This window comes from Taudactylus pleione, unplaced genomic scaffold, assembly GCF_031769625.1.
Source record: "Taudactylus pleione unplaced genomic scaffold, aTauple2 ptg000381l, whole genome shotgun sequence".
Lineage (NCBI taxonomy): Eukaryota > Metazoa > Chordata > Amphibia > Anura > Myobatrachidae > Taudactylus > Taudactylus pleione.
This window is the reverse complement of record NW_028284782.1, coordinates 4,253,217-4,278,963: the sequence shown is the minus strand read 5'-3', so window position 1 is coordinate 4,278,963 and position 25,747 is coordinate 4,253,217. Positions and strand designations below refer to the sequence as shown.

General features: G+C 45.6%; 1 protein-coding gene across 4 annotated transcripts in view; it reads left to right on the top strand.

The window, feature by feature from the left end:
• The window catches only part of LOC148507840 (protein kinase C delta type-like), a 140,135-nt gene that overhangs the window by 96,041 nt on the left and 18,347 nt on the right, over window positions 1–25,747 (top strand). For 3 of the 4 annotated variants that reach the window (XM_088445500.1, XM_088445499.1, XM_088445503.1), the window contains 6 exons: window positions 7,938–8,111; window positions 11,712–11,803; window positions 17,111–17,173; window positions 23,388–23,526; window positions 24,393–24,536; window positions 24,968–25,096. In XM_088445500.1, coding sequence (XP_088301626.1) covers window positions 7,989–8,111; window positions 11,712–11,803; window positions 17,111–17,173; window positions 23,388–23,526; window positions 24,393–24,536; window positions 24,968–25,096 — 690 coding nt within the window. In that variant the 5' untranslated portion in view covers window positions 7,938–7,988. Of the gene's footprint in view, window positions 1–1,122; window positions 1,152–7,937; window positions 8,112–11,711; window positions 11,804–17,110; window positions 17,174–23,387; window positions 23,527–24,392; window positions 24,537–24,967; window positions 25,097–25,747 lie in introns of those variants that run through there. The other variant, XM_088445502.1, reaches the window with a different exon arrangement.

The window sequence follows — 25,747 nt, the reverse complement described above, 5'->3', positions numbered from 1 at the left end:
GAGATCTGGAAAACATGCAATGAATATAGTCGTGCAGCCAGTAGTAAATAAATTGCAAAGCCAGTAATGAATAACGTGGTGCGCCGACTAGGAGATCTGAAAAACGTGTAATGAATATAGTGGTGCAGCAAGTAGTAAATAAATTGGAAAGACAGTAATTAATATAGTTGTGCACTGACAGGGTGATCTGGAAAACATTTACTGTTCAGGGTGCAATGATATAGCCCATCTATAGGATTAATTATTAATACTGAATAATACGCTATCTAGTACAAAAAGAGACCAATCTGTACGTCTATGTCCAGGGCAGTGCACGGTTTCTTTTTCTGCCCTCCCCCAGATTCCCCAACTTGCTCAGATGATCGGTAATGGAGCCCGCATATGAAATAAAAGGATTCAGCTCAGACCGGATGGCTCTACTTTTACATATATTTACTTACCGTGTCTGCTTGTACTGGTTGTATAGGCCAGAATTATTTAATTCCGTACATTAATATGATGTCTGTTATAGCTGGTTTTCAGTGTTGATTATGCCCGCTTACTGGTAACATGTTAAAATCAGGCATTTGAAAGTCCATCTGTAGAAATTCCGCGTTTGCCTTTGAGCCCTGTCTCCTTTACAGACAAGGGGGCCTATTCATTAAACCTAAAAATTCTCTGGAGATAATTAGGTTTAGAACTCTCATGGAGTACTAGCTAATTATAGGTGGAATTCATCATTCCACCTCTCCATAAGTATCTATTCCGAAAAGCTGTCATTTTTGCGATGACAGCTTTTCGGGAAATAGATACTTTTCCCTGCCTACACTACCATATCGCATCTGGAAACAGTGCTGCGCATGCGCTGTTACATCTGTAAAACCAGTGCATGCGCAGCACTGCCTACAGATGCGTTAAGTTTCGTATCCCCTCCCGATCCCCCCCCCGACTTACCTGTCCGTGCAGCAGCCTCCGGCTCCGTCCTGCTGGTCTGTCATGTGGTTTCCCAGCAGATCACATGACAGATTAGAAAAAAAAATAAAACTTTTTTTTTTTGTCTAAACTTTCTTGTGCTCTGCTGGGGAGCACACATGTCCGACCAGCCTCCGGAGCCTGAGGACGGAGCAGAGCGCCGGAGGGATTCGTCGGGGGACCTGCACACGCGGATACAGGTAAGTTTCACCTGCTATTCGCCACCTCACAGTGGCGAATAGTAACTGCATCAAATTCCGAAAATTTATAATTTTCGGAATTTTCTGAATACCATAATTTCCACATCCCCATACTAATGTATGGGGAGTGTGGAAATTAATGCAGGGGAACTTAGAAAGGAGATATCTGTGATATCTCCTGTGCTAAGTGGCTACATGAATACCAAAATAACGTTATTTAAGGAAAATGTCCTTAAAAATTTTATTTTAGTGTTGATGAATAGGCCCCAAGGGCTGTTAGGTTTGCCCGAGCGGGAGGCACAGGCAGCCCCCTCCTGTGTATATATATTGCAGAGGTCACGTGTATGCAGGGCCGGTTCTAGACATTGTGGAGCTCAGGGCGAAAGTTCACAATTGCGCCCCCCTCCCCCCAAAAAACTACTTTTTGTAGATGACGTTCCTCTGCACGCGCTGATAGCACATGAGCTTCCGGGAAGGGGGCGTGTCCTTGCGGAACACCCCCAATTCATCACACTGTGGGCTTACCCCAAGCTCTCCCCTCATGTCGAATAACTGTAATGCCCTTTATAAACACATTATGCCACACGCAGTAATGCCCTGTATAACACATTATGCCACACGCAGTAATGCCCTGTATAACACATGCCACATGCAGTAAAGCCCTGTATAACACGTTATGCCACATGCAGTAATGCCCTGTATAACACATTATGCCACACGCAGTAATGCCCTGTATAACACATTATGCCACATGCTGTAATGCCCTGTATAACACATTATGCCACATGCAGTATTGCCCTGTATAGCACATTATGCCACATGCAGTAATTCCCTTTATAATACAGTATCCCCAATTCAAATTACGCCACACATTAGTCCCTTATTCACGTTATGACACACAGTGATGCCCCTTTTACTCAATGCCCAAATTAGTGCCCCTTATACACAAGGCCCACAGTACTGAGTAGTAGTGCCCCTAATACAATGCCCACAGTAGTAGTGCCCCCTATAGTAGTGCCCACATTAGTAGTGCCCCAGTAATAATGCCCCCTATAGTAGTGCCCACAGTAGGAATGCCCCCTATAGTAGTGCCCAAAGTTGGAATGTCCCCATTAGTGCCCCCTATAGTAGTGCCCCCAGTAGGAATGCCCCCTTATAGACATTTCCCCAGTAGTAATACCCCCTTATAGACATGCCCCCAGTAGTAATGTCCCCTTATAGACTTGCCCCCAGTAGTAATGCCCCCTTATAGACATGCCTCCAGTAGTAATGCCCCCTTATAGACATGCCCCCAGTAGTAATGCCCCCATGCCTCCCTTCTGAAAAATAAAAATTACAAACACAATACTTACCTTAGGCCCCGCTCCTGCGTCCGCTGCCGTCCGGTCTGACCACGGCTCCACCATGGATCTATGGGAGAGACGTCATGACGTCCCTCCCATAGTGCTCTATGCGGGAGCTGGAGCTCTGGAGTGAGCTTCGGCTGCCGCTGCAGGGAGGGAGCCGAGTGCCCGCTGATAACAAATATCAGCGGGCGCCCGGCAACGCGGGTGGGACCGGCGCTGTGGGGTTTTTTTATTATGGGATTTTTTTTTTTTTACCTTCTGGGGACTCAGTGGCGCCCTCTAGGGGACGACGCCCCGGGTGACTGCCCTGTTAGCCCACCCCTAGAACCTCCACTGCGTGTATGACCAGTAGCGGTGGGCTCTCCACTACCGCAGTACGCAGTTACGCCAGCAGTTATTTAGTCTCCCAGGCATAGAGCTAGGCAGTCCTGACTCCGCTGACCCAGAGAGCTAACTGGTCGGCTGCCCAACACTGCGTCAGTTGTTACCAGAGTTGGGACCATGGCTCCCGGAAAAAGTGTAGTGCCCCCTCCCCCCTGCACACACACTCCCTGTACTGAACTGAGCTAGTGTGGTATGGTAAGCCTGCGGGGGAATACTGGAGTGAGGAGTTGAAACAGCAAACAGTGGCAGTTTTTTCTGCTGGGCATTGAGGTCCTATTGGTGTAATAGAACGCTTTAGTGATGCACTATCTGACATTAATGGGTAGCTGCTTTGACACTGCCTTATTTATGTATAGCACCTAGGATCTGACTTTTATCTACTTTGAATCATTGTTATCAGTCAATAGAGGAGATTGTATGATATATTCTGAGCACTTAAATTTACAGAATACATGTTCTACAGTGAGATCCCACAGAGTGCACAGATTATTACTACAATTACTGCCCCAAGCAGCTGTCACTGGAGTGGAAACTCCTATACGAAGCTCCATTCTCAGCTATGCTCCTACTTCACAAATATATATTGCACCTATATTAATGTGAGTACTACTAATTATGTTCTGTCTACCACCATTATTTCAGGTCTCCTAAAATATCCGTAACTTATTTAGGATATAGTGCAAACTAACCAAGATAAAACAGGCGGCCGTCATACTAGGTAGCGCTCCATGCATTCCGGAACCCTGGGTGGTGCCCTCTGTCCATTTCATGCTCCTCTGTACCCACCTTTGCCACTCCCCTGGTTTGTTACACCCACGCCAGATGGATTGTCTCCCATGGCTGTGGCACCCCCCCCCACACACCCTCTGACCCAGCTGCTACTACTGCTGCCCTCCATACGCTGTCATCTCGGGCCAGCATTTTTTTGACCCTTTGCTAGCATCCCAGTCTTCCACGCCTGGGTCATCAATTGATCAGTCATCAGCAGTTGCTGCTCATGTTCAGATGCAGCTGGGCCCATTTGTTGGCCACCGCTTGTTGCACCGTGGGGTTGGGGCTTGGGCGCCGGGTGAGGCGGCCTATTGCTCCTATCATAATTGGCTGGCGCGTTATTTCATTATATTTGCGGAATGCTAACCGAAACCCGCCCTCAGTTATATCCCCATAGGGAAGTGGCTGAGTACTCCTGCAGTAACACTCAGCTACAAATTTACTGATGCTACTGTTGCGATTGTTTTTTTTTGGCTTACCTCAAAGGTTCGTGGTGCGCTTCACTTTGGCCGTTCACATGGGTTGCGTAGGGCTTCACTAAGAGCATGCTGTTGCTTTGGCTGTGCCCCATTGTGGTTTCTTTAGAACTCTTGGGGGACCGCTTGCGTAACGTGACTATGATCTTGTTGCGACAACCTAGGCGCGGTGCATGCGCTTGACCTCGGAGTTCGTCCTCTCTTCCGGTTGTTCGTTTGCTAGAATTAATTGTTCTGTTTTTCGGTGGCTCAGGCATGTAAGAGCTTGCAGAGTCATGCTGACATTTATTTGGGATCTGTATTTGCAAGGGCGCTCGCTCACTGTAGTACGGCTTAATTTGAAGGCGTGTCTATTTTCTCTGCATTGTATGACGGGCCTGGCCCCTTCAGGTCCTTCATAATTTTGGGGGCCTGCAGGGGTTGGTCCAGGTCGACCCCTAAAACGATTGACTGCAGGTCTTCCATTGATATGTCCATGTTGATTGCTTTCCTTGCTGGCTGCGGTCCCTTCAGTTTGTTTTATTTTCAGCTTTGTATACTTGCTGTTTCAATTAGATTTTTTTCCATGACGCTTCATGTAATGTTTTTGTGGGCTGCAAATTAGTTGCCCCCTTTAAAAGGGCTGACCCACCACTCACTATTGGGGATGTAATTTATATGCCTGGAAGCAATGCTAGGCCTTATACAGCGCTCCAGTGTGGACCAGGCTGGTAGAAGGCGCTGGCTTCACTTCAACCATATCCCATTCCTGCAGTATGTCCGGTGGCACTGGCGCGCGCTTTGGAGCAGATGCATTACGATGGGATGGGACATGGTTGATGCACAAGGAGGTATCCCCGGTTACGAAATACCAGTTTTATCATGTTTTGCAGCGTTGTTTGGCTTTATTCAGAGCTCAAGCCGGGCAAGTTCGGTACTCGCTCATTTGGAATAAGTGCTGCTTCATCTGCGGCTTCTGCTGGCTTATCCGACTGGGATATCCAATCCCTTGGTCGGTGTCGTCCTGCTGCATTCTGTTGTTATATTTGTCCGGGTTTAGCTATTTTGCTGAAAACGTAGCTCACCGGAGGCTTAACAACTCGCGACCTACTGCGGGAGTCTATGAGGAATTTTTTATTTTCCCCCGGGGGCCCAATTGGCTTCTGAATTATATGATATGGCGTGATGGTTAGTTTACTCCGGTTTTTTTTTTTTTTTTGCCTCAAGTGTGGTTAGCTACGTTGTTCCCCTACCCCCTCCCCAATCTTTGTTACGTTTCTATGTCTTGTCGGTATAGTGTATCTGTGGTTCGACTGCTTTGTTTATGTTTTTTCTTTCTGTATTCTAAGGTGCTGCATCTGTCCTGGAATAACCATATCCACTTAGGTTATGCTATGTGTACATATGAACGCCATTCAAAGCAGTGTTAGAATTATGTTTGAAATAATACTGATGGAATGGCATTTGGTTTAAATAACTATTGTAATAGATTTAATGAATGATAATATAATATATAGATATCCAGGATACTACCATATATTTCAGAAAAATATTGGAAACACCGATTTTGGGCTGAGACACTAGTTTAATTACACGTTTTTCTTACCTATATAACACTTTAATTTCTTTTAATATTTCACAGACTTTATATTTTCTATACATATTTTCAAGACTAATCAAAGTTATAATTAATTCTGTGCATCAATTGCAGACAATTTTTCATCTCTACCCTTCATTGGGAATGATTTAAGTCAGCAAATTGCATTGTATTTGCGCTCTATTGTCATTAGATCCATTTAATAGATAACAGATGCCCTGCCTTACTGCCAGTGGTGTGTTCTTTCATTGTCTGCAAGAGTGTGTGGAGGAATGTTGGTTCTGGTGCGGTTGGATGTGGCTAGGAGGAAGGTAAAATACTGTAGTGGTGAGATACATGTTGGAGAATGATGGTGTGGTATGGTGGAGAATGGTGGTGGTATGGTGGAGAATGGTGGTGGTATAGTGGAGCTTGTGTTTATTCAATTTCGCGATGCACCCTTGTTTCGTGTGGATGGTGTGCATTTTAGTCCTGCAGGATTGCCTGATTTTCTGCTGATTGAGGGTGTCTTGTTACAGGGTTGAGTTATGGTGGTGGCGCATCGGTTTAGGCCTTGCTTGGCGGTAAAGAACGACACTTGGAGTTAGTTTATGTTAATAGGTAGGCTTAGTGGGTGCCCTCTCCTTGAAGTGGAGTAAGGCGACAGCCAATTGTCCTGGACGGGAAATGGCTATACCACCTGGACCGGTGGTTGAAGTTAAAGGACAGTTGATCACCAATGCTTGGCTTGTGTGTGTCGGTTTGTGTGTTTGTATGGAGCCGTTTGGTTGTTATTGTTCTGTGCGTTCTTTTGTGCCGTCACTATTATTAGTATTAACTTGTAGTCTAAAAATTTAATGACTTGTCAAAAATAAATTTGACAAAATATTTAAATGCCAACACCGTTGTCTGTGTCTTTATTTAAGAATATAAGTTACATTGTATTTAAGAAGGTATTATATGGTAACACGATAATACACGTTAGTGAGTTTAGTAAGACCGAAGGCTGTCAATTTAAGCCTAAGGGACATTAAACCATGAGTGTTTTGAGTCTTGACAGTTTAATAACGTGTTGGATATTGCCCCTTTAAGTTTAGCTGGTCTTATGCAGCCAATGAATGTTTCATGGGGAGTGGTCTAAGAGTATATAATGGAGTGATGTATGTAAATCTGCCTCTTTGTTACAGGTTTTTCCCACCCTCCCTCCCTCCCTCTTTTTGTTTTTCGTTTGTTGAATGTATGATGGTTGTTTTGTTGGTTGTGAAAAACAACGACACTTGGAGTTACTTTATGTTAATAATTAGGTATAGTGGGTGCGCTCTCATTAAAGTGGAGTAAGGCGACAGCCAATTGTCCTGGACGGGAAATGGCTATACCACCTGGACCGGTGGTTGAAGTTAAAGGACAGTTGATCACCAATGCTTGGCTTTTGTGTGTGTCGGTGTGTGTGTGTGTGTTTGTATGGAGCTGTTTGGTTGTTATTGTTCTGTGCGTTCTTTTGTGCCGTCACCATTATTAGTATTAACTTATAGTCTAAAAATGTAATGACTTGTCAGAAATAAATTTGACAAAATATTTAAATGCCAAAACTGTTGTCTGTGTCTTTATTTTAGAAGTTAAGTTACATTGTATTTAAGAAGGTATTATATGGTAACACGATAATACACGTTAGTGAGTTTAGTGTCTCTCTAGAAGTATTGGGAGTCCCTTCAAACTGTTGCTATGGGCCCCTCAAAACTGTAACTCTACATAAAATGAATTATGCTCCAGTGAGCCTGGATAGTTAATAGCTGGGTAGCCAATCAGGAGCTGTCTCTTACACTGTCAGCCAATCACACATTAGACCAGCTGCATATCCCAAATATTTCAAGTCTCTTTCTGCAAAGTGGAAAAATAGGTGCAAATCTTTGTCTAATGCACACTTAGCAAATGCTCCTCTCATCAGTATCTGCAAACTTTTACTTTCAGCAATTAAGGTGCTGAGAGGGGGAGGAGGGTAGTGTATACTTTAAGTTTCCTGTCTCGGGCCCACTTGGAGACCTTAAACTGGTGATCAGACCCTTATCCACCCATCCATGGTCCCAGATAAATTGGATTATGGGTGAGGGAAGGTGACTGCAGAACAAAAGCTTCTTATTGGTCTTTTCTTATTCAGTAATCCAGCAGTTAATACACAATCACTGTGAAACAACAATGCATTTGCCTTTATATTCCTGTGCTACATATGAGGCTGACTCTGTAATATTTCCTCTAGGTCCTGCTGGCTGCAGATTCCTATAGCAGTCACCATTTGGCCGTTAAAGTGATGAGCAAGAGAGAGCTGCTAGCGGAGGGCGAGGAGGATATGGTGTTTCTGGAGAGAAGGATATTAGAACTTGCATCGGGAAGCGCCTTCCTTATCCATGGGTACTTTGCTTTCCAGACCAAGGTACTGCTGTCATTATCATCATTATTATTATTATTACTTTATTGCTCAATATATACACATATACCATATATCCTCAATTTCTTCTGCTGTGACTCTTCTTTCCTAGAAAGCAAATCTCATCTAATAATTTCCAGAAATCCCGGCATTCTGTATCTACAACACTTGGTGATATAGAGGTTAATGAAAATAGACAACAGAATTGAATGTTGTACCTGAGTATATGTCTTTAGCATCAGACTCAGTGGCGGATCTAGACTTTACTTGTAGGAGGAACTATTTAAGAGATTATACTGAAGGTGGCATTACCCATCAGGACAAAGCACCAGAATGCATCGTGTTCCAGTGCTTAGTACAGTACATTTGGGGAATGCGGTAAAACCCCCAAAACTGCATTTTCGTGGATTTTACAGAATTTTTGCTTTTAATGCATTCCCCCATTATCCTATGCTCCAGAGCCCCCCTTGTAATAATATGCTCCATATATACCCAATAATATGCTCCACACACGCCCACCCGCCCAATAATATGCTCCAGACCCCATCCCCACATGACATAATATAATAATATGCTCCACACCCATCTTGTAATAATATGCTCCACACACACCAGCCCCACCCCCCCAGTAATAATATGCTCCAGATCCCCTCCCCACAAAATGATATATTAATATGCTCCAGACCCCCTTGTAATAATATGCTCCACACACACCAGCCCCACCCCCCCAGTAATAATATGCTCCAGATCCCCTCCCCACAAAATGATATATTAATATGCTCCAGACCCCCTTGTAATAATATGCTCCACACGCCCACCAACCCCAATAATATGCTCCAGACCTCCCAATAATCTGCTCCAGACACCCTCCCAACAAAATGAAATATTAATATGCTCCAGACCCCGCCCACCTCCCCACACACATGTGCACTGTACCACATGGTGTGTATGTGTGTCCCCGGGCCCCCATAAAAATATGCTTCACTCACACAGTCAGAGTGACAGTCTGCAAAAAAGGGACAGGACCCGCCCTCTACACTCCATCCATGATCCGGCCACATTACCGCTGCGCTGCTCTGCTGCTGAAGATGGCACCAGTAGACGGACCCTTCAGTGTCCTCAGATTCCTACTATTCATGTCAGAAATCTCTGAGCTCATGCGCAAAGGAGTTACCGACAGGAGAAGGCCCACAGAGAGAGACACTATACTGGCAGCCCAGCAGCAGCAGTGTCGCCATCAGCAGCAAATCTGAGTCAGTCTGTCTGTCATTGCCGGCGCTGCAGGCCTGCCCAGCTGCACTGTCTGACACTGGCAGTGTAAATAAGTGGTCGGGGCTTCAGGCTGTGTGATGACCCTTATCCCTTTCCCCCTCCCTGTATCCGCCACTGGTCAGAGTAAGAGGTCTATTTACTAAGCAGTGTTAGGAGACAGTGAAAAGTGATGAGAAAGTGATAAGGTGCCAGCCAATCAGCTCCCAACTGTCATTTTTCAAACACGGCCTGTGAGATGACAGTTGGGAGCTGATTGGCTGGTACCTTATCACTTTCTTATCACTTTTCACTCTGTCTCCTAACACTGCTTAGTAAATAGACCCCTCAGTGCTGCAGTTTTATATTCATGTACACAGCTATTTTGTATCTCCTGCTACATTTACTCTAGTGCTGGGACCTGGCTGTTGGTTTAAATATTTAGTTTGGATGTATTATTTATTATACCACCATCACTGCTATAACACATTCCTCCCCCACTGCAAAAACATGCTGTATATCTTCCCAGTCCTTCCCAACTTACCTACTTTTAAGTTGTCCTCTACGGGAGGAGCCAGAAAGGAGATGCAGGTGGGCAGTGAGGGGGGTGGGGCCGGACTACTTGTGCACATTTGAATAGGGGGCAGGGCCAAATGATGTCATTATCATAGAATTGTGACTTTAAGCCCCGTCCCTCCTGACAGCCTGTGTATTCCTGGTAAGGTTCCTACAATTCTGCCCACTAGTGCCTACTCTTCCGAGGGTGCGGGTGAACTGCCTGAAAATTCGGGAACCTCCCACAAGTTCCGGAAGAGTAAGCAAGTCCCAAGTATTCAGTAGCATATTCCCCTACACATCACTTCACTGTCCTCCCATGCAGAGGTGTAGCATGTGGCCAGGGCGACCGGAGCATGAGCATGCCCAGCCCCCCCCCAAAAGTGTGGGCTATATTATTTATATATATATATATATATATATATATACATGGCGGGGTCACATACATTCATACATACACATACAGGCAGGATCACACATATATACATACACACACACACAGGCAGGGTCACACATACAGTACATACATACACACATACAGGCAGGGTCACATACATACATTCATACACACATACAGACAGGATCACACATGCATATATACACATACAGGCAGGGTCACACATACACACACATACAGTAAATGCAGGCAGGGACACATACATATATAAATACAGGCATGAAGGGTTACACATACATACAGGCAGGGAGGGTGATAGACATAACTGGGGTACCTCTCTCACCTTAATGTGTACCCTGCAGCTTCTTCCTCATCGACATTCTGCTGTAGCCCCGCCCTCTGCTGAGGTCAGATGAACATGTGCTGAGCTTCACCAATCAGGGCTCAGTACAAGCTCCTCTGACCACGGAGTCTCTCACTAGAGCAGCAGGAAGGCAGGACAGGACGCTGCGGCTGCTCTGTATCACAGCACCTGGCAGGCTGTCACCTACTTGACAGCTGCTTCCGGAGTCTGACTTCAGGGCACCCTCTGGCAACTAAGACGCCTGGAGCTCCGAAACTGCCCTCCTATGCCCCTGCTCCCATGCAGTAAAACTCTTGTGAGACCATGCTCTACTATAGGACAGTAATGGACTGGTGGCATATCACAGTGTAGCTCATTCATTCTTGCTGTTTGACTGACATTACTTATAAGAGGCCCCATTGCAGCTGTGTGGGTGATTGCAAAAAGCCAAACTCAGACTCAGGACAATGCAAGAAAGGACAGTTACAGGGAGGCAGTTGTATTTCTGTACCAGGAATCCGTGCATCTGTCCTGCTTCCTGCAGGAAGAAAAGAGCAGCTTTGCCTGTGTTATGTGGCCCATAGATAGAGGCAGGGTCGGACTGGCCCACAGGGGTACAGGGGAAATCTCCGGTGGGCCCCACTGCCCGAGGACCCCCCTCCCCTTCTAATGTCAAGTTTCAGACAGTGCACTCGAATTATACATTGTTACTCTATTACAGGGTCAATTACCTGGTAGAGCAGGACCATGGATGAACAGACCATGCACTGTAGTATCCATGTTGTCTGCAGGCTATCTCCTCTATAATGCCAAGCATCCATTTTGGCTGGCCACAACCCTTAAGTATGGGCCCCTACCTCTGCCTTCCCCCGGTGGGCCCTTCATGCCACAGTCCAACACAGGATAGGGGATCAATGCCGTAGATAACAACTTCTAATGCTAATGTAGTTATGCAGCCCTTCTGCAATTATTAATTCATTGAGATGTTTTGCTTTAGATCCCATTTGTTCCCTCCTGGCTTACCCGACATGTGTAATGATACTACTGCTTCTTCCATAAACAGGAGCATGTGCTTCTTGGCATGGAGTACGCATGTGGTGGGGATTTCCATCAGCTCCTCACAAGGGAAGGCCGCCTTAACATCCCCAGTGCAAGGTGAGGATATAGAATAATATCTTGTAAACACAACTAGATAGAGGATGGACTTAATGAACGTTTTCTTCTGATGTATAGAAATAGATAACACAGGGGCCTATTCATCATCGAGGCCGTATGGGCCCCGATGATTAAGGAATGGTCTCTCTGCGAGGGATACTTAAGTAACCAACTCGCAGCAGAGGGAAACTTGACACAGGAGCAATTCATCATTGCTCCGGTGCGGGGACAGCTGCTCCAAAAAGCAGCTGTCCCCACGGTTAGTATCACAGCTACAGAAGTAGCTGCATTACTTACCTCTTCTCCGAGACCACGCATGTGCAAAGCAACCAGGGAGGTCGTGAGGAGGTGGTGGAGGATCCACTCTGATCCCTCTTCGCATTCCGGAACTTCTTCCCATAGGAAGGAGCAGGAATCCAAGAATAAGCGCCATCTGAAGATGGCGCTTGTTCTCGAAGCAAAACTTTCAGTTTTTGGAGTTTGCTGAATATCAGGTGGTCCTACCGGACCCCTGATGATGAATGGCCCGTTAACCTAAACTGTTTCCACATGGTTACCGGGCCATTTATCGTTTGATGAATAGGCCCCCACAGTGTTTAAAAGCATACATCTTTGTTATATCTAAGAATTGGGATATCAGTTATATTAGCAGGGAAAAACAGTTGTGACATAATTGTAAAGCTGTTTTATCAAAGTGTGCAAACATGTCTTTAACCTTGGAGCGTTGCGTACCCGGATAATATAGTGGCCGACATATCGAATCCGTGGTACACATCACATCGATGTCATGAAGGATGAAATGATTCCTTGTTCCGTTCTTCATTACCTTGCACGGAGCTGCATGTGATATCGTCCAGTTGGCTGTGCAGTACGGCCGATCATAAGATATCATTGACAACCGCGGGCGCGTGCAGATTGGCCATAAAGATGTGTCCACATACATCTATCCTCCATGCTCTACAAATAATGCAGGAGCACCGTGTGCCTCGGTAGCGCTGAGCGTCTTTCGTGCAACTTTTTACCTTCAAATGCGTCTTATTCACACAGTGATGCAAATAGCTAGGACAAGCATCTTCTGCTGATTAAAATGATATGCAGCATTACAGTGTTGTAATGTAGCATTTGTGTCAGCCGCTGTAACACTGTCATGTAGTGTTTTGCATGCAGATACACCCGGAGACGCACACAGAATATAGGCATGCTGCATATAATTTTAATCAGCAGAAGCTGCTTGTGCTATCTATTTGCATCACTGTGGGAATAAGATGCATTTGAAGGTAAAAAGTTGCACAAAAAGATGCTCGGCGCTACCAAGTTATTCCACGGCATGGCGTGATTAGAAGGGCTGTTTAATGCGCAAGGAGGCTAGATGTATTATTATTATCCTTTATTTATATGGCGCCACAAGTGTTCCGCAGTGCCTTACATAGTACATAGAACTAATATGTATGAAGACACATCTGTACACTCAACGATCCTGCCGATATGTCATTCCGATTCTGCTTGAAACTACATTTCGGGCCGATATCACTCCAGTTAATAAGGTGTGGTTTAGTATGTGGTTTTCAAACCACCACTCATCAGATGTGGTTTTCAGAAGCAAACTGTTGCATTTAGTATTCCATGGTTTGAAACTTAATCCACATCCAATGTGTAGCAATTTGTAAACCCCTAAACCACATACGGTTTTACCCCAGCCTACCTCAGGGTAGAGCTTGGCTGCTTACACTGAGTCTCACCTTGATCTGGTTGGCACTGCTAATAATATAACCATGGCTAGGGCAGCTCTCTCCTCTCTCTCTATTTCTCCCTCTGCCTCCCTCCTCTCTCTCTTCTCCTCCTCTCTCTCCCTCTCCTCCATTTCCCTCTCTCTCTTGCCCTCCTTACTCTCTCTATTACACTCCTTTCTCACTCCCCATCTGCCTTCTATCTCTCTGTCTCTCCCCCACCACTTTCTCTATTCTCCTCCTCCCTCTCTCCTCTCCTCCTACCACTATATCTTTTTTCTCTCACTCTCATTCTCACCTCCCTCTCTTTCCCCCACCACACTCTGGCCCTGATTCAGACCCGCTCGCTGCCGGAGGCAGCTCACAGGTCTGAAGAGCGTTTTTCTTTTTTTTATGTGTCCGGCCTCCTGGCCGCTCGCTAATTGTGGGTGACCACCCACAGCTTTAGCGAGCAGCCAGGTGATGGTCGCGATGGTCGTGACCATCGGGGCTTGCGACAAGACCTGTGTGGTAGGGTCTCGTCTGCCGCAAGCCCCAGTGAGCTTCCGGCTCTAATATAGAGCTGGAAGCTCACTACTGACATCACTTGTGATGTCAGTAGGGCCTCCCCCAAATGGCAGGCATTCCTTCGGGAATGCCTCCGTTTGGCCAGCCACCCCCCCTCACCGCCTACAAAACGGGGTGAGCTGTCGATCAACATCGACAGCCGTCCCTTTTGTAGCGAGCCCCAGAGCAAGAGAATTTCTCTATCGCTCTGGGGCTTGCGCACTGCCCGCCCATCGACCCGCTTGCGAGAGCTTAGCGCTTGCGAGTGGGTCTGAATCAGGCCCTCTCTTCTCCTCCTCCCTCTCTCTCCCTCCTCCCGCTATGTCTTACTTCCCTCTCATTCTCAACACCCTCCCTCTATTCACAATGCTGGAGGGGGTGAGAGTCCATGGCAGCCAGTGAGAGCTGTGAGGGGAGGCGGGTAGGACCTCGCTCCAGTTCTCACTGCATTTGCATAAAATTGTCAATGTTTTTTATAAATGTTTGATAAGTGACTGCAATATAGTGCAACATCAGACACACATGGATAAAAATATAAGATTGCACTGAGATACTTGAAATTTTGTGTGCACTATCTTAAAACATTAAGGTTTTTGGAGATTTTAAAACATTATTTTTGGGGAAATCTGCTTTTTAATGTTTGCATCTGTGACCATGAAAATTATATTATGCTCTGAGCAAAATGTTTTTTTTTTTTTTAAATATCGTGATCCTAGCCTGAGAAAATGAAGGGCCTGACTCTGAGTCACACGCACTGCCGATTTCTTCATGTTGCGCATGAATCTATGTCGCACTGCGCATGTGCCCAGATAGCATGCGCACAGGGTCAGTGCTGCAATTGAGGCGCATGGGAGACACAGTCTCAGAAAGGGAAGCAGTCGGGAAGCAGGCGGACGCAATGCCGACCGCTGGCTTCCCGACTGTTTAATCCCGGCAAGGGTTAAATGACAGGCATCGAAATCTCGACACTTGTCATTTTACGATCGAAGGGATGCCAGGCGATGGCCGCGGACAGCCGCGGGGGGGTGGGAGGGTTAGGTTTAGGGCTCCCGGGGGGGACTTAGGGTTAGGCACTGGGGGGGAGGTTAGGGTTAGGCAGGAGGGTAAAGGAGGGTTAGGGGGGAGAATTAGATTAGTTATATATACCTCTCTAGACGATCGGGATTTCCTCCTCTGTCGGCCTGCTGCTGTCGGCCGGCGGTAAATCATACTGATTCCCTCAGAAATGTGCTGACAATGTAGTGGGTGTTCCTGGGCAGTGACAGGGAGGTGGCTTAGAGTATACACAGAGATGGCCCTTCTCATGGGCGTGTCATGGGCGTATTATGGGTGTGCCATGGGCATGTCATGGTGTGTTATGGGCATGTCATGGGCGTGTTGTGGGTGTACCATGGGCGTGTCATTGAAAATGTGTACACAGACTCTCAACCACTTATACCAGCAGAATTATGCCAGGCGCTGGTGTATCACACAGGAAAACACTTGGATAGTATAAATATATTTTTCATTATATTAATAATAATTAAACTTATACATATAGAAAAACTCCCGGGAATAATATCAAAATAAGTATTCAGACAGACTGTCGATGGGCCTTAAAAGTAATAAATTGCCAGCTCAGCCGTTCATATAGGAGGCCGTACTCGGATGGGGAAACTGCATCTGCCATAGGGCTGGTGCCAGTGTCAGTGGTACGACCAATTGGTAATTCAGCATCTATAGGCACTGACAGTGGGTGTCTCAGTCCTTGCACATTCGTAGGCACAAGAGTATACCAGGGAGGACTTTGTAGCATCATTGGCATAAAGTCATAGATTTGCGACCACCAAAAGACACACACACGGATGCGGCTGGGTCCCACTCAGAATCATATGCTCACCAATGCCAATATTAGCCACATTTTTACATTGTCAAACACTTATAAAGCAGAAGCTACATGAGATGTATATTTGGGACACACTCTTATAGTAATAAATGTGTGCTGAGAATAAAAGTAAACAGTAAGGTAATTTGCATTGGTCACTTGATGAGGAATGTCCTTATAGTAATGTATACATATATTACTCATCACATGTGTGTCCAGATCTCAGGTTGGGCTCCCTTAGGCAGGTCAGAGAGAACAGCGGGGCGAGTCAGCTTTATAGAGGAAAGGAGGCAGCTGTCAGATACAGGGAGAAGGACACATGGCTATAACACCATCCAATTAGGATAGAGCTGGGTGGAGCTTATCACATAGAAAGGTGCTATTTGCCTTTGGGCATGCAACTTGGCCAATCTTATGAACACTGGAGGTCATTCAGACCCACTCGCTGGATGCGTTCTTTCGCTCCCAGTGTATGCAAATTCGGCTAAATGACGGCACAGCAGGCGATCGCACGGCAAGGAATAAGCACACCCTCTAAGTCTTGGCGTGCGATCACTTCGTGTATGCAGACGACCCCACCAGCTTGTCTTAAGATGCCCACTAATGCCATCCCATCTCCAGGAAGTGTATGCAAGCATTGGTACATTGGGTACCATCGAAAGCGAACGCAGCGCTTGAGGTAGTGTATACCCTACCTCAAGCACTGCCATCACTTGAGTGTAAAAAACAGACAGATGATGTGTACAATGACGCTTCCTTTTAACTATGCACGCCTCTGAAACAGCGTTATTTCAGTCAGGCACGCCTGTGTTCACATCTACACTCCCCCGTTTCTAGTGGCCAGCCCCTGTTACCACCCACAAACTGCTTCTCCTGTCACTCACTCTGCTGGGCTGTCTATGTTCGGCAAGCGCACACTTCCCAATCTTTCACAGAGGTTTGCACACGCGCACTGAGATGCATACGCATTCGCGCACAGTGCGAACCATCGGCAGCTACAAGCGAACGCTTCTTAGCGACCGGGTCTGAATCGAGACCATAGTTAGATTAGTGAAAGCTATCACCAAAGAGAAATTATATAAAACAAATATCAGAGACATTGTCAGAAAATGTGTTGTCAATATGTAACCATCCTAACAATGACACATTGATTTATTCTCTTTCTACCAGGTTCTATGGAGCGGAGATTGTATGTGGGGTACAATACCTCCATTCCAAGGGCATAGTCCATCGGTAAGTATATAGCTACAACATAACAATAGTATAATGACGTTATATAAGTATGGATTGTATTATGCAGAATGTTTACATGTTATACTTTTATTCTTTGCCGATGTTTCCACCTACATCTTACACACTGCATCCTTTACACAGTAATGCTCACTCTGTATTCTCAGAACACATACAGGATCTCTCTGCACAAGTCATTTATTCTGTTACTGGGATTTGTGGGTGAGGAGAGTTTTGAAAAATGTGTACTCACATTAGTCAGAGGTTCTTTCCAGAAGCTTCTCAGCTACCTGATATGGGGCTGTATTACTTGTGGCCCATACTTGCCTACTCTCCCTCATTGTCAGGGAGAGTCCCTGAAATAGTAGTAATCTCCCTGAAGAGTCTAGAAATCTCACTGATTGTACCTTATCCCCATTATGAAGTTGTTATATTAAAATAAAAACAGAGATATATACATTCAAATGTGATCATTAGTATAATTTCCCTGCATTGGTTATAAGACGCAATGGGGTATATTTATTATAGCAGCGCTATAACGCTTCCCGCTTCGCCTCTTTACCGAGGCGAAGCCGGAAGCACTACCGATAAGATGTATAAACATCTCATCGGCCGGAGAGGGGGAGCGCTGTGTCTCTTCCCGGCCGGCTCCACTGAGCATGCGCGGGATCTCGCAAGTATCGCAAGATCCCCGCGTGGAGCCCTGGAGCCGGTAGCCGCCGCAACAGGGACAGCGCTGTCCCTGCTGTGGGGATAGGCTAGCGCCAGGCTGTAGCTGTCGGTAACGACAGCTACAGCCGGCCGAACGGTCAGACAATCTGACCGTTCGTACATAGCCCAGGCTATCAGCGCTGCTATCTTATAGATAGCAGCGCCGATAATGACAGGGGCACATAGCGCCCCTGTCATTTACCGCCCAGACCCCCGATCATACATCGGGGAGAAGTGGTATAAGCGCACATAACGTGCGCTTATACCGCTTCTGGGCTTCATACATCTACCCCAATGATCCCTATGGCTACATTCATTTTCTGAGAAGTATCAGTGTGTTTTCATCAACAAGTAGATCATAGTAACTGCTTTGGGTGCATTTACATTTGGATGTAAGTCAGTTCTATGACACGCCTCTCAGATGTAGCAGTACACGCTCACTTTACTGCGCGCTCATACTGTAGGTGCTGCTTTCACAATCTCCCTGAAATGCCTTTTCAAAAGTAGGCAAGTATGTTGTGGCCCCCTCACATCAGGCATTGTCAGGGTAACTCCATAGCAGTCTACATGCTGAGTATAGGACATCCTTTCTGTCTGCTTAAGGACGTCACTCTCTCCTGTAATACGGGGATATCACGCTTACTGCACATGTCCAACACTACTGGAGAGGACCTCTGAGGAGGAGTAATAAAACATTATTCATGCCCCTTCATCTTTACATTAAATTAAAAGATTGAAACACTTGTACAGAAATACCCTGTTAGGATATTACCAATTTACCTTTCATGAGTTGTTCATATAACAAGAGAAAGAGAACCAGACTGCAGTTAATATTAAGGAGACATTCATAATAACATCCATTATTTACTCTTCTAGCAGAATAGTTCTCTGCCAACAATTGCAGCAAACCCCAGCAGAGAAACCTCCCACCTGGTCTGGGAGCACCTATAGTACCAGTAACTGTGATTACTGCCTGGTAGCTGCTGTGCTTTCTCTATGCCATCCAACTTGGGCAATCCAATGCAAGACAGGAAACTGAATATTACCTAACATTAGCTAATTATGTTATATTTCTTCTTGTGTACCAAACTGCTACCAAACTTCAGTGAGCAAATAGCAATAGCTAATAGCTCTTAGCTAGTAAAATAAGAAGCTGACAGCAGCTCTAAGGTCCAGTAAAAAGTTTGTGAGTTAGAACAGTGGGCCATACTTGCCGACAATCAGCTCCAGCCTTCCGGGAGGGAGCTGATTGTCAGCTAATAGCAGGGGCCAGGGCCGGCCATTGGGGGCGGGGCCGGGGTGGGGCGGCCATTTTGTGTCACACTGGGGGCGGAGCTGCACGATCGCGTCATCGTGACTCCGCCCCCTCTTCACAATGCCGTGATTTTCGGCATTGTGAAGCAGGGGGCGGGGCCACGATGACACGATTCTGCGCGAATCGCGTCACCGGGCCCCCCGCTGCGGGTATTTCTGTTTCTTTCAGGGGGGAGGTGGGGAGGGTCGGAGACTTCTGGGAGGCTTGCCTGCCTTTCCAGGGGGCCAGGAGCGGCACCCGAAAATCGGGAGGCTCCCGGCCAAATCGGGAGGGTAGGCAAGCCTGCAGTGGGCCTGATTCAGACCTGGTTGCAAGCGCTGAGCGCTCGCAACCGGGTCGATGTTTGTCCACTGGGCAAGCGCACGATGGAGCCGGCTCCGTCGTGTGCATGCACGAGACTCGGCTAGTGACGGGTGCTCCATCGCTCTGGGTCTTGCACCAAAAGGGGCGAGCTGTCGATGGTGATCTATTAGAGCCAGAAGCTCTCTGGGGCTTGCGGCCACGAGAGCCTACCACAAGGGTCTCGTCGCAAGCCCGATGGTCGCGATGGTCTTGACCATCGTGACCATCAACCTGCCCGCTCGCAATAGCTGTGGGTGGTCACCCAAAGCTATGCGAGCGGCCAGGAGGCTGAACAAAAAAAAATTGCCCTGATTCAGAGTGAGCGCTTCTTCAGAGCGTCCATCTCTGAATCAGGCCTAGTATACACTGGCCACTAATAACACTTAATGAAAATCCCGGGCAATTCACTTTTACCCGGTAATTTGCTAAACATCCTGGGTTATTTCCCTGTGTGAAAGGGTCAACCCGGGACTTAATTCCCGAGTCTACGACCCTGCAAAAAACCAGGGTCGGAGACCTGGGAATTTAGTACCGGGATGACCCTTTCACACAGGAAAAAATCCCGGGTTGTTTAGCAAATTACCGGGTAAAAGTGAATTACACAGGTTTTCATTTTCAGTGTGTAAGTGGTATAAGATAGGCCGGCCCAAAGGCAAAAGATATACAAGAGTGACATGCCGGCCACTGTTCTATTATCACAGCACATTTATGTAACTTATTTCACATACTGTGTATGCATACTTTATCATTAATGGTAATGGTGTTTTATACAAATGGGACCTGGGCCCATAGATCTATTAATGAAGAAAAGAGAAAATGTGACCAAGTGGAGGGCAAAATAAATTCTGTGAATTAGGCTTGTGGCACGGCAGAGGCATTATACTAAATATTCTTTCAGTGTCAAAACAGATTTTTTTTTTCCCGCCTTTTCTTGCAGCAATAATTGGAATCCTTTGTGGAAAATATTAATCGCACACAGGGCCTGATTCAGAGCCAGACGCTCTGACCAGAACGCTCGCTCTGAATCAGGGCCCTCCTACCTAAAAATGGAGCGGCCTCCTGGCCGCTCGCATAGCTGTGGGTGACCCATAGTGACAGCTTGGCTGTCGCTATGCGGGTCTAGCGCATGCGCACGACGGAGCTCCCTCCATCGTGTGCATGCGCTTTACGGTACCATCGACCAGGACGCTCGCAAGCGGGTCTGAATGAGACCCACAGATTTTTAACCCCTTTACTGCTGATCCAGTTTTGGCACTTTTGTAATGGTCACATTCCAACATCTAACATCAGTCATTATTTATGGTGTACACACAAATCATACCTAGTTTTTTCTGAAGACTGAATTTCCTGGAAATAGCATTAGTTTGCTTATTTCTCCTACCAAGGCAAAAGACAATCTACCAACAATGGCATAAAATGCTTTTTTTTTTATTGTAATTGCAAAACAGTGTGAACCAAAATAAAATGTATGCATTATTTTGTAACCATTAATCCACCTTTCCAGACCAGCAACATGATGCATTCTGCACAGGTTTCCAAAACAGAAGCTGCACAGAAAGTGATAATGCATTTTCTCTATTACGTGTTTGAATGAAACACATAAAGGGCCTGATTCTATGTCACAAGCAGCTCTATATGTGGCCACATTCCAATGCAGATATTTTGGTAACAGGATGTTATTGCGAGTAAGCTCACATCATCCTGTGTGCACATTGCGCCACCCATTGATTTTTCCATACACAGTCACAGCCGTCATCTCTGGTATTGGCACCATCCCATGCTGGGTGCAAGAGATTCATCTGCAGGACTCAGAACAGGATGGTACCTCTGGCTACATGCCCATGGCATTCTATTTCTCCCATTATTCTTCCGTGCATCCCCACGTTCCACATACTGGACCTCATTCAGAGTCGGTCGTAGCTGCCGCACGGTCGTAAGGGTAAAGGGGCCAGATATGCAAATGATGCCCTCTCAAGTTGCGTCCTTAAGATCGGATCATTAGCTGGCCGACCAAGGGGAGGATGCGGCCGTAAGACAAAAAATACGCCCCCTTCTCGTACGCATTACACGTCATGTCCGGACATATAAGGATTAATCGAGACCATCGGGAACCATCGGAACTGGTCGTAGAGCATAAGGTTGACCATACCCTCTCTTAAGCACTACGATCAGGTCAGTGTACAAACCACCCATTTCACGTGTGCCATGACACTACTTTGTTAATTATGCACTCCCATAAAACGCCATTCGCATAATTAGGCACGCCTGCATTCGGATCTCCACTCCCCCGTTTTCAAGCACCTTCCCCTGTTACCACCCACAAACGCCTCAATCTGTCACTCAAACTACCGACCTGGCTGTGTTCAAGGAGAGAGAAATTTCTGATCGTAGCAGCTAGTTTGCGCACGCGCATTGCGAACTTTACGCATGCGCAGTTTAGCGAACATCGGTGGCATACGACCGTGCGGCCGCTACGACCGACTCTGAATGAGGTCCACAATGAGAAACAGCAGAGGTCTGTCTGACTAAGAATTATAGGCAAATATGGTAGCGTACATATGTGGTTTGCTATAATTCACTAGATGCAGCCATGTACAGAGCTGCGGGCAACACAATTCAGGCCCAAAATGTGCAGGAATAATATGGCAGCTCAACAAGGCATAGCACTCTGATACATAGACAATCTATCGCATCAAATGAGGGGACCTTTGTATTAATTGATTCCAACATGTGGGAGATCTGGGGATTAGAAGCACACCAGCCCTGACTTATTACACTTCTATAGCATAGGGTGCTGTTGTCAGGTGATCACAAGTAAAAAAAAAACTACTAAGAGGGCACATTTTTGACAGAGGGGAAATTCCTCCTTTACATGAGGTTACCCCAAGAAATTCCTCTTTTACATGAGGTTGCCAAGGGAGGCGTGGCAGAGGAGAGGAGACTGCAGCTGGGCTGCTGACAGATAAGAGAGAGGGGGGCAGCATTGGACCCGGTACCTTCCAACAACCCCAGGTAATTAATATCCCCCCCCTCTCAGCGCCACTGGATGAGGGAAATTAATTAAGTACCCTTCCCTATCTGCCAGGTCTTTCTGCAGTGTAGGTTGATATTGCCTGGTGATCACCAGATAATAACCACAAAGAGGTCATATTATTTGAAAGAGGGGACTCCCCTCTTTCAAATAAAGATGCCCCTGAGTTTATTCAAGCCAGGATGGGATATATATTCACCTATCCCTGGACTTTATAATAATCTCTGGAGCTCAGATGTGTTCTCTGGTGATCACCGATATTCACCACAGAATAACTTCTCTGGAATCAAATCATTTGAAAGGGGATATTCTCTTCTTTCATATGAGGTTTTCCCTTAATCTGTGGATGCCAGGATAGAACAGATAGAGCACTCAGAATGCTCTTTCCCTATTTTGTAGCTTTTAAAAAGTTCTTCAATGTTTAATCTGGTAGGGTAATGATGATAAATGACATCACAGGGCCCATAAGATGACATCATCAAGCCCCACTCCCTTCCAGGTCCAAGCAACATCAACTATAAGAGGGGACTGTTAGGTAACTTCCCCATCCCAATTTGAACCTCTACATTGCTTAGGACGAGTCCTACTCGTCCTTAGCTGCAAAATGATTAAAAGAATTCTGCTGAACCCATATAAATGTACATAAAATAGTGGGATCATATGGACACTAACTTAATAATGACAATATAAGGTGCTGGCACTCTAGTCAATGCTCCTAAACCTACATTCAAAACTACTAAAATTTAGAATGTACTCATCATTTAATGTATCAAAATAATATTTGCATAGTGCATACAAAGATTTTTTTTTCTTCACAGAGACCTCAAGCCTGAAAACATTCTAGTTGCTGAAACGGGTCATCTGAAGATTGCAGATTTCGGTCTTGCAATTGAAAACATGCTGGGAGACAGAACAGCCAATGGATATGCAGGAACACCTGGCTACATCGCTCCTGAGGTGAGGTGCACAGGATTTCCTACTGTTACTCATGTAACTGCTCCCATTTCATAGAGAAGCCTGGTGTAAGGCAATATGGTTACAAAAGGCACACTTTAAGAACACCTGTACATTACCTGCACAGCGTGTGACTACGGTAATGTACCATGATGCCTGTGCAGTGGCAAATAATCGCTCCACTTATGGAAACATTGACATTGTGTACATCTCTGTATCAGGCCCATTAGCCATTGTCAGAGATCTCTTAGTGAGACTTCAGGCTCTCACATGTGATTACGTTGTTACAGTTATATCTGCAAGATCACTGGTGACCCAACCATGCAGAGAGCTAATCCCCACACCCCCTGGTGGTCCCTCTGCTTTAGCTGTACCAAGTCCTGGCTATAGCACTGGTGCTGGTTACACATTATGAGGGGACAACAAGGAGTTTTTTATAATGACGGCCATCATCGTCACGTGATTTATAATGTTGTCTTGAGATGTTACTATGTAAATAGTAAGAAAAGGTGAGTAAGGTAGGAGACAAGACAGTAACTATTATTATATTCCTGATATCCCAGGTCAGGGAAATATAAATGATATATAAATAATGAAATAAAGAGCTGAGTTATAGTAATGCCTGTATAGTATACATGCAGCCTTCCCCATACAACCCAGCACATGCCAATATGATTACAAGCTTGCACAGTCACTCATCAGTGTTCTGAATTGGAGCATTACATTGTATTGTTATTCTACCTTCATGTATTCTATCACCACATAAACACTTATTATATAGAGTGATGGACTGGGGCAGTGAGATAAAAGAATGTAAATTAGAGAGGGATTGGTGACAGCCATAATAACTATTATCTCTCTTCTGGTAGATACGGTCTGGCAAGAACTACAACGCTGGTGCTGACTGGTATTCGTTTGGTGTCATCCTAACCCAAATGATCACCAGCAGACTTACCTTCCAACGTAAGCTATTTAAAGCACCAGGCGCAGCAGCCAGAGACATCATTGTAAAGGTAACCTAGATATTACGTTTAGAAGTATTTCTGTCACTTATGCAGTTCTAATGGCTATAGATAACGTTGTATAACATTATATACAGCATGAGGGAAATCCTAGATAGTTAATGTAACATACCATTTATCACTGTGCTACAGATGGCGGTAACCATCAGTATGCTGGCTCAGTGCGTCTCAGACCCATGCACACATTTATAACATCCGGCACTTTCGTCTGATGTATTAAATGCATCCTCCTCTGTATCAGGCCCAATGTGAGACATGCTACAGTCCCCAGATAGAATCTCAGTGTTATCATACTGTGGCCATGGACAGATCACTTTATATTCCTCTGTGCCAGGCAGCAGAAATGTGTGTAAAATGATTGTGCTGAGCACTTCTGCTTTATTAATTAAAGTTACTAAATTAAATACAAATCACTTTTTTAGCTGCGCGATAAAGATCCGACCAGACGTCTCGGAGTGAATGGAAAGATCCGCCACCATCCATTTTTCCAGCATGTTGACTGGGTCTCAATTGAAGCTCTTAAAATTGCACCCCCGTACATACCCGCTCCAGTAAGTATAACACAGAACTTGTATAAGCTCCTGGACAGCCTGTAACTAAATGCAGAGAAGCAGATGATGTATAAGTGTCAGTCACGTAGATCTAAGGAGATGTGCACATGTCACTTCTACCAGCTCTCTCTAATACACGCACACATGTATATTGTAATCAAAAGTCAATTAACCTATCAACGTATTTTTGGAGTGTGGAAGGAAACTCACAGCAACATGGGGAAAACATACAAACTCCATGCATATAGGGCCTTGGCTGAAAATGTAGCTCATGACCCCAGTGCCAGGAGGCTGCAATGTGACTAATATGCCACCTGGCTACTTTTACATAATTATAAATGGAAATTTTTAAATAAGATATTCTTGTGATCAGGTCTATACAGTAATTACTGACAAGACACATTTATAAGAGTTTTCTTTCTACAAGTGGACATACAGTATATAAAAAAGGATTTTTATTACTTTGACAATAATTTCCTATAGCTGAATTCACATCTGTGACCAATTTCAGGTTTGATTCCCCTGACCTTCATAATAAGTTTATAAGGACACACAGGGCTCTATTTAAAAAGGAAAGTGAAAAGCGGCATAACGGGGGCGTGGCCACGGAGAGAATGCTGTAGCACACGATCTGGTGTGCTCTCCGGACCC